The 9,453-nt window shown below is 52.6% G+C and overlaps 2 protein-coding genes across 2 annotated transcripts; one reads left to right on the top strand and one right to left on the bottom strand.

The window, feature by feature from the left end:
• Positions 1 to 1,690: 1,690 nt before the first annotated feature.
• On the bottom strand, positions 1,691 to 3,238 carry CkaCkLH20_05033 (uncharacterized protein; the record flags this gene model as incomplete). The annotated part of the gene is made up of 2 exons (XM_038887752.1): positions 1,691 to 2,696; positions 2,745 to 3,238. The coding sequence occupies 2 exons, from the start codon at positions 3,236 to 3,238 to the stop codon at positions 1,691 to 1,693; spliced, it is 1,500 nt and encodes a 499-aa protein (XP_038746794.1).
• Positions 3,239 to 8,284: 5,046 nt separating this feature from the next.
• Positions 8,285 to 9,261, top strand: CkaCkLH20_05032 (triosephosphate isomerase; the record flags this gene model as incomplete). The annotated part of the gene is made up of 4 exons (XM_038887751.1): positions 8,285 to 8,322; positions 8,441 to 8,511; positions 8,577 to 9,182; positions 9,233 to 9,261. The coding sequence occupies 4 exons, from the start codon at positions 8,285 to 8,287 to the stop codon at positions 9,259 to 9,261; spliced, it is 744 nt and encodes a 247-aa protein (XP_038746793.1).
• Between the last annotated feature and the right edge of the window lie 192 nt (positions 9,262 to 9,453).

Raw genomic sequence — 9,453 nt, 5'->3', positions numbered from 1 at the left:
CTGGGGGCTCCGGGCGCGCGGGGGCGCGGCGCGCGGCCCCCCCCCCCCCCCGGATGGTTGGTTGTCTTGTCTCGAAGATGGCGATCAGGCTGATTAGCTGATGCTTACGGGTCTACTGGACAAGGACTCCTGTGCTGGTGGCATAATGACGGGGTCTTATGGTTATGGTTGAGATGTCAACTCTGTTCTTGTTTTCACTGTGAGGACGAGATAGACAACATGTTGTTGCCGGATCGTGGAGTCTGAGAAGGGCCGATGCAAGATTGAGGTCAAGTTTGTTTTGTTTGGTGCTGGGCCCGGCGATGTTTCTGTCTGTGCAGCATGTTTGTTATGTGTCTGCGAGACCAAACTTGCCAAGCCATGGTGGTCCCACAAGGGAGCGTTGAAGAAAGCGTTCAAGGGAGTTGCGGGAGTTGACGACAACATAGACGTCGCGTCTGCCCAGCACATCTAGGTTGGGATTACTCCAGGCTCACAACACACTACATCTATGTGAGCCTGGAATAATCCCGAAGTCTTGCTTTTCAGAGCAACACTAGTGCTCTTCTTTCTTCATAGTATTTCCTCCTTGAGGATCTTATGCGTGTAAGTTGTTTCTGTAACCCACTTGCCGCCTGTGCGGCTGCAGGATACGGCGGAAGCCAACTTGGTGTGTGTCGAAGGCGGCCATGGCGGCAGCAGCAAAAGTGTACCTGGCCATGTTAGGCTTGGCACGCACGTGGACGTGGGCTGACTATCCGATGTACATCAAAACCGTCCTGGCAGCGCTGGGCAACACAAGGTGCGGAGTTGCAGCGGGACGTTAACGGGACTTTGTTGCCTGCATACGTCTGTTACCGCTTGGTGCTGGCTGGCATTCGGTCGAGTTGTCTCGCTGGTGATAGTAACGGGGACGGTTTGGAGGCTGCGTTCTGCACGAAGGGAAGTTAGAGCAGAAGGATAGACAGCCAAGGGCGAGAAGGTGGCGCCACTCTCCTTCGATTGCGGCAAACAAACGGGGTCCTTGAATCGGGACGGCTCCAGTGGAACGCGCAGAATGAAGCTTATTCGGTTTGCCTCATGGAAGCAAGTCATGTCAGTAATTGGTAAGACGGTGTGGGTGGAGGGGAGACGAGACACGCCCGACTGACTTTTTGCTGTGTGGCGTAGAGCCGGTCGCCGCCGGAGGGAAGTGCCGACGGATATCGGTCTGCTGGTCTCAATACAGCATGTACGGGGCGGAAGACCTAACAGCGAGCAGCGAGCCAGTTAGAAAGAGAGACCGTCTGGGCCGGGGCCAGATCTGGAGCCAAGCTTTCTCAGAGTTCAGGCAGATTTGAGATGTTTGGGGTTTAAGGTTCTTCAGAATCAGCAGATGGAAGAGATGGTAGGGCACAAGGACAGATGGGCAAGACAAGAGGTGGCACGAATAGAAATACAGTCTGTATGTATTATTGGTCGTTAACGTCGTGACTAAAGTTCGGGTCTGGCTCCCGAAAAGCTTAAATGTATAAACATGTATGAAAGAAGAAATGAGATGCAGGAACTGCCGCCTTTGCCTTGGCGGTGGGTGTATCATAAGCTCCAAGTGTAGCCGCCATATCCCGTCCCTGAAAAGATGACGCCGGCCGAAGGAAGGGAAGCCTCAAACCATGTGAGATGGGTCTTCCCGTCTGCAATGTACGTCGGATGTGACAGCCTTGCCACCGAATTAGCCCCCAAAAGTGCCGACAGAGGGATTCTTGGTATGGCCTTTCGTCGGGACGGTGAGGTTTCGTGTAGACGCGACATAGGTCTGCGGGTCGTAAGAGCTTTGGAGAATGCTAGCCTCAGCATCGTCGATGCTGTGCCGGTAGCTGCTGTCAACGTCGTCCATTGCCTGGCTGTACCGACTGTTGTCGTCGTTCACGTCTCCGGTGCTGTACAGGCTGAGACGATGTTGGCTGTGTGGTTCCGAATTACGTCGGGTTTGGAGGACTTTTGGTCGGCTGAAGTTGTGTATTCCGTTGCTCGGAGCGCTGATTGCTTGTTGATTCAACGTTCGATCTCTCCTGTCCGCGGGGCTCAAACTGGCTTCATCCAATTGAATCTTGATGGTGTAGACCGAGTTCTTCTTGATAACCACTGGTAAGGGTTTGTTCAATGTCCCTTCGCTGAGGCGTTTTGCGTTGCCAGGCGTGGGTGTCGACACTGGGGATTCCATGGGAATAGTGTCGGAGGCTTCCAGATCAGTCTCGAAGGTCAATTGGCTTCCCATCTGTGATCCTTTCGTAGCCTTGTCGGTGGCCATCGGTAAGCTTGTGCGTTGTGACTTGTGCGACTTTGAGGATAGTAGCCTTGGCAGGTAGCGGTTGAAAAAAGGCTTCGTCGACGGCACACTGGTGCAGATAATCCCGAGAAATAACTCAACACATGACATGAGCCAATTCATCCAGGCGTTCCATGTGACGTCCGCTTCTGTGGTCATGACCCAGGTGAAATACGTGCGAGCTGCTCCTGCAAAGGAAGCGAGAAATCCCGCGCCAAACAACATGTTGACGATGAGCATTTGTCTTGAAGAGAGCTTGTTCTTGTAGACGATGCGGACCAGTGTCAGAGGAAGCAGCACCACCACAAAGTCGGTGACAGTGTTGATAATGCTTGCGACCAGAAGGTGAGCTGCCTCGTTGATGCAGTTTTGTGGTTCTGCTGACAGAGTCCAATATTGTGATAGTGGCCTAGTTCGTATAAGAAAGAGAGCTAGGAAAGAGGGCTGATCCACTTACCGACACTGCAACATCGCCACGAGCATGAAGATTATGCCATTCATAGCGATGAACGCCTCCAATCCAATGACAAGAAGACTGAACTTCCGAGAAGCTTCGTGCGCAATGCGATATATCAAGGCAAGCATCGATAGCTTTGTGAAAGTTGTCGCTAGGTCGAACAAGATTTGGCTGGCAAGTCCCATCTGAAGAGATCCCGTCAGTCTGTCGACGGGCACATCCCACACGTGTCGTCCCCAGCCATATCTGTCCATTGATATCATTCCAACCACGACGAACCCCGTAGCTGGAATAAACGCCAAGATGACGAGGATATCATCCCATCCAAATCCATTGGTAATATGTTTTCGGGTGTATGTCCGGATGGCGATGATTGTCGTAGCAATAGCCAGGAGGATAAGAGCAATGATCTCGTTGGCCGGGCCTCTCGTTTCGGGGTTGTCGTAACGTGGTGTTGGCCAACTGAGAATGACTTCTGGCGGCGGAATCCTCATGTCGTCGATGTCCTCAACATCGTCTTACAAAAGACTGAAGACCAAAAGCCCGAAAACGATGTTGACACAAATGGAGAAGGAGGGGGTGTTGGCGTCCTTTTTCTTCCCTTTACAGCACCAGTGACAGTCCGAGGACACGCGGGGACGAATGAGAGACGGGACGAGGGGATGGGCAAATTCAATGGGAGGGCAAAAAAGAGTCTTTCAGCAACGGTGACCGTGCTTGAGCCTAATCAACAGACGGATGCAGTGAGAAAGCATGTCCAGGGTTGTGACATCAAGATGATGATGCGCGCTCTGGCCAATATATCCATCTGACTCTGGACGGTAGCCAGCTCAACCCTGGGGCCGTTGCGGGGGACGGTAGGAGAAGTTGCCGTTGGCGAGACATTTGCAAAGTCGCACTGGGGACTTGAACTGGGGTTCTCGTGAGGAACTGGTGGTGTCGTATCGTGTTGTCTCTCTCGGCCATTGGGTATCCACGAGGCGGTGCTGAAAAGGGAATTAACGGATGTCACTCCGTGGATACAACGGCACCTTGGCTGGTTGCATGTCTGTGTGAAGAAAGTTGGACTAGCAGCCCATACTTTGGCGCCTTGCTTCTTTCCGTAAGTCATAGTCTGTGGCAGAGTAGCATGACTTCCCAACGTCGTTAGAAGCCAGGGCGAGAGCAGTGAGCGCGCAGCCCTATCGTCGATTTTGCGGCTTGGTCCGCTTGGCCTAAGAGGAGGCTCAACGCCCGACTAGCGTGTATTGAATCTGCAGGCGTACAAGACGAGGTGGATGACCGGGATCAAATGCCGCTACCATGGTGGCAGCAGAACGCAGCTACCGACAGACAGCTGCCAGAGCAGCTCTAGCTCTGGATATCGACGTTGTCAGAAACCCATCCATGATCGCCAACATCATGCGCAAGAATCGCAATCATGGGTATGAAATGCTGAAGGGTGGCCGGAAAAAGGTGTGCGTGGTGGCCTGCTAGGTACAAACGCCGGCAAGATGGGAATAAACGGTTTGGATAACAGGGTGCCGACCCCGGTCAGGATGCTGTTGTATGGTGGTGACACCTTAGAGAATCCTCTAGTATTGGTCATTATTGAGCCTGGGATGATAGAATGGTGTGCTGGTTGTACCAAGACTTAACATGAAGGAGACATGTCTTCCTGGATGAAGATCAGAAAAGCGTTTCTGGCCGGGAGGGAAAGATTGGCGAGTCGTTTTTCGAAGCCGTGACGTCTCTTCAATGCTTCACCTCTATTGGCGGTCTAGTCCTAGGAAAAATTGTTTGGAGCTTGGCAGGACGCACGGGTTTGGGTTCGTCGAAGCGCATTGACGGCCGAGCGAGGGGATTGTCAAACCGAGCGCGTCGGAGGATTCTGAGCACCACGGTCCCTTTTCGATTTTGGACCGTTTGGCTTCGACGTTCTGGATTGCCAGCCAATAAACTTGGAGACCGACCACTCTGGCCGTTTCTCAGGGCAGGGTTGCTCAAATATACCCCGCAAAACGGGTGCTTTCGAGTCTTGCCCTGTCATGTTGCCGTCCCTATCACATCGGATCGTGAGGATCCCATGAGTGGCTGCGTTTGAATGCTACGTTATCTGACGAACGACATAAGCCAGGGTAGCCATGGCTGACATGCTGAAGAAATGCGAAGCAGGTTCTGCATGTCAGCGGATGGAACAAGATGGCACATGCTGACGTGAAGTCGTGTTGGTGATGGAGGAGGATTTGACAAGTTAGTGTCAGTTGAAGTTGATGCGGTTGGTTCTACAACGGCTAGTCCATCTCCACATCTGCCCCTGCAGCATCGACAGCAGTGACCTTAGTCATCCTCGGGACGACCCTTCCCGCCGGCCCCTGATTGTTGTTCCTACCTTCACTTCTTCTTTCCCCAACATCTTCATGATATTACTTACTACCTGCTGCTTCAATTCCATGACACAACGGGCGGAATTCAACCTATCGTCGACATTCCTACGAGTAGTCACAACTACACGTCTCAACGGCTTCACCTACCTGTATCATCCTGAAGCCCCGCTGGTCCGCCAACATACACGATGTCTGTGTGGTAGGCTTGCTAAATATGATCTGTTTCCGAGTTGACCCTGGCGAGAAGCTGTTTCAATCGACGACCTCAAACTGGGGTTCCTGTGTCATCTGCGAATAGCTTCGCAGGCCTGCAGCTCGGTCCCGGTGTTCCTGTCATTTGCGGACGAGACCCGAAAACAACAAACGCCTTCCTCACCCCTCTTCCCTCCCTCGCCGTCCCTCACGAACCCACAAACGCCAAGAGCCGCACTAGAATCCCGGCCAGAAAAGATGCGATTGGGCCCTGAGATCAGCCCGGGGCTTAGCCCCGCGTGGTGTCCGGCCTGCCATCGGCTGTGCCCTCCGGGCTGAGAGACCCAGCTCCTTAAGTGAACGCCTAACTAGAACGACCCACGACATGGGTTCAGATCTTCCACTCGGTCCGCTCGTCAACCGGCTTGGGGTCGAAGTCGCACTCTTTCTTAGAACGCCATACTTCTAGAACGTCCTTTCGTCCTGTACACTGGTGTAGTTGAACGTGTCTCGGGCAGACTGGCGATGAATTACACCGGCTGGCGTGTATGAGAGGTGCAAGTCACACTCACTCCGCGTCTCACGACCAAACCAACGCCTCTCAAGTACAGTACCCTAAGACGTATCGACTTACACGGGTGGCCTCGCGAGTAGCCAAGCACTGTCATGTTCATGCGCTGTGCAAGGCCACCAGTCCAGCATATCCTCGATGTGGGTTGGCTTAGGCATACTCGAGATTGTTACAGAATGTCACGGTAACGTTGATCTTCTCAATGCGGTTCTCATGGGACCGACCTACTGAAAGGTCAAGCGGTCTGATAGCGCAAACCCAGTCGCGCATCATCAGAAAAACGTGGGGTATGTGAGGAGTATCGCTTATGAATGTCTAGATTATTCAATTGAATAAGACGTCGATTCTGGTGATGTAAACATGTTGAAGTTCATCATGATTAAGCATCTTTCAAAGAGCATAAGTTGGGAGTCAATGTTGCATCAAGGCGCCACAAGCGACTTCCATGTGAGTCGGGTATCAACATCGTCTCGCAGTGAATTCCACTGCTATCGAGATTCGAGCCCTCTTTCTATCACATAAGCTTATTGTTACGATTTCAAGGCCATGACCGCAGCGAGGAAGGCGTCTGAAGCGACCGCGATAAACTTTGGTAGCGTCAAAATGCTTGCGGAACGAAGATAATGGGGGATGTATTCTTTTCTCTGATAAGATTACTTTTTGGTTGCTTTAGTCGCATGTGAAATATCCTGGGCGCTCACCGCAGCCCGTTGGACTCATGAAGCAACGCTTCATCAAAGGAGCGTCGTCCAAGAGGGCATCCGTCATAGCTGAGACTTTCCTAACCAGATGAAGAAAATCTTGAGCTGGTATGATAGATGTGAAGTCGAGCACGGTCTTCGACAAGGACCAAAAGATGCCGATTGCTTTCTTATTCCCGGATCAGCAGACATGGGTTGTGAAGCCGACGGGCTGTTCAGGGTAAGTCAGCTAAGAGATCTGTGTCCCAAGAGCATGGGTTCTGGACAGGATGACAGTTACGCGGTCGATCAATGCCAGTTTTCTTTTCCCGCCTGTTACGGCATGAAGTCTATCACAAACCGGGGAAAGAGAAAACCTGTTCAACTCGCCGAATCGCCGAAGCGCCTCAGATGTTTCTTATTGAATAGCTGAGAAATGACGGCAGCTTGTTGCTTTTGAGTGCAGTCCAGAGAACGCAGAGCTCATGGCACACGATCATGTTTACCTCCGTGTCAACATCGAAGGCGTCTCAGCTGTGCTAAACGACTCCTTTGACTCTCTGACCCAGCTATACAGATGCGGTAAACGTGAGGGACACATAGATACGTTCAAGTCGGCCCTTTTGTCACGGTCAGCTTCGTAAGGGGCTCATAGAGAAAAGTCGTGTATGGATGCTCTGGACCACGATGATTGGAGAAATACGGCTATGTATTACTGACAGCAGTCGAAGCTATTGAGTTTTGACTGACTGCTCAAGTCATGAAGAACACCAACTTGAAAACCACCCACTCAATTCTCACCCTGTTACTCTTCTGCCGAAGGTTTCTTCCATGAATGCCGAGGTTCACTGACGTTGAACATCAAATAGCCGTATAATCGGGAGAATCAGGGTCCATGAGCGATTGGCCCGAGGCCTTTACCTCACAGAAATACAGGTTTGACAAAGTCCGGCTACCCGGAAACATCGCCGTACCAACAATAATAATCAAATCGTCAACTTCTTTCGGAAATATTCTTCATATTCCAAGGCTTTGGTCGCAACTCCTCTAGCATTATGACGGCTTGGTAGTTCTCCTGTCGTTAAATATTAAGCTTGGACATGCCGATGTCTCGACTGAAGACATGAGCTAGTCCTGACCTGGCCATGTGCTATTGAGTGCCGTTGATCTGAGCTCTGAGGATGAACCAAGACATCCGATTGGGTTGTTAGACAGAGGCTCGGCACACAGGGTGAAGGGATGCAACGACTGGGCACGAAAACTGTTGAGGGAGTACTCGTTGTTGGAGGAGGACAGTCTCAGCCCACGGCGAAGGAACGGCTCAGGTCACCATTGAGAAAGTGAGGTTGAGTGCGGGGCAACTGCAGGCGCCGGGCCAGATCGGAGCCCCACCGGAACTGCTGATTTTGTGCTGTGAGCGCTGTGAGGTGGCCGTGGCAGCGTGCCACTGGCAACCTCACTGAGGTGAGGTGCCCCTCCTGCATGGCATGCCCGTCCTGCGCGAGCCCCTCTCTGCCGCTCCATGAGACAAGCGCAGCCCACCTCGCGCTGGAGCTTTTTGACGTGACCCAACCCTGAGGTCTTTTCGTTGCTACCTACGACAAGCTAACGTCCAAAACCTGTACTGCGTCATTTACATCCAGACTTGATCTGATCTTCCTGAATCGATTATCGGACTCCCGAAGCTTCATCATTCTCCCTAGAATCATCAGATATCATCAATTGCCCAACATGGCTCGCAAGTTCTTCGTCGGCGGCAACTTCAAGATGTAAGTCTCTTTTGTTGGCGGGGTTCACGATCTCTGCGGATGGAGAGGGGATGCAAGCTCCGGTCCCGTCCAAAACAACAATACCACATTCTAACGCGGCTTGTTTTCTTTCTGCTAGGAACGGCTCCGTGTCGTCCATCAAGAAGATTGTCGAGAACCTGAACAACGCTACCCTCGACCCCAACACTGGTACGTGGCATTCCAATTAGATCGGATCGAGGGAGGGAAACAATGCAGCTGACAGTCACTCTCAGAGGTCGTCGTCTCTCCCCCTGCCATCTACCTCCAGCTTACCCGTGAGCTCCTCCGCAAGGACATCGAGGTTGCTGCCCAGAACGTCTACGACAAGCCCGACGGTGCCTTCACCGGCGAGATCTCCGTCTCCCAGCTTAAGGATAGCAACATCAATTGGGCCATTCTCGGTCACTCTGAGCGCCGCACAATTCTGAAGGAGTCTGACGAGGTTGTTGCCTCCAAGACCAAGTACGCCACCGAGAACGGCGTCGGCGCCATCTGGTGCTGCGGTGAGTCACTCGAGGAGCGCGAGGCCGGCACCACCGTCGACGTTGTCAGCAAGCAGCTGGCCGCCCTTAAGGCCGCCATCTCCGACTGGTCCAAGGTCGTCATCGCCTACGAGCCCATCTGGGCCATCGGCACCGGCAAGGTCGCCACCACCGAGCAGGCCCAGGAGGTCCACGCCGCCATCCGCTCCTGGCTCGCCAAGAACGTCAGCGACAAGGTCGCTGAGGAGACTCGCATCCTGTACGGCGGCAGTGTCAACGAGAAGAACTGCAAGGAACTGGCCAAGGAGAAGGACATTGACGGCTTCCTTGTTGGCGGTGCCAGCTTGAAGCCTGGCTGTGAGTACCGACCCGTCAACCATTTCCATCCCACCACTAACAGATTACAGTCGTCGACATTGTCAACGCCAAGCAGTAAATCCCTAAACAGCACATACCTGATGATGATGACCGCTTAAAAATGGCCTCGTAACGGCTTGGGTAGCCCTCGGAAAGCAAACTGAGGACGATTCCTTACATAGCTCCTGAGGCAGTAGAGAAGAACAAATCAATTATACCCCAACACGACGTAAAATAACTGTGACCAATCGTGACTGTTGAGATTGTCGTA

Source organism: Colletotrichum karsti (assembly GCF_011947395.1).
Source record: "Colletotrichum karsti strain CkLH20 chromosome Unknown Scaffold14, whole genome shotgun sequence".
NCBI classification, from domain to species: domain Eukaryota; kingdom Fungi; phylum Ascomycota; class Sordariomycetes; order Glomerellales; family Glomerellaceae; genus Colletotrichum; species Colletotrichum karsti.
The sequence above is the reverse complement of the archived record's forward strand: the minus strand, read 5'-3'. Positions and strand labels throughout refer to the sequence as shown.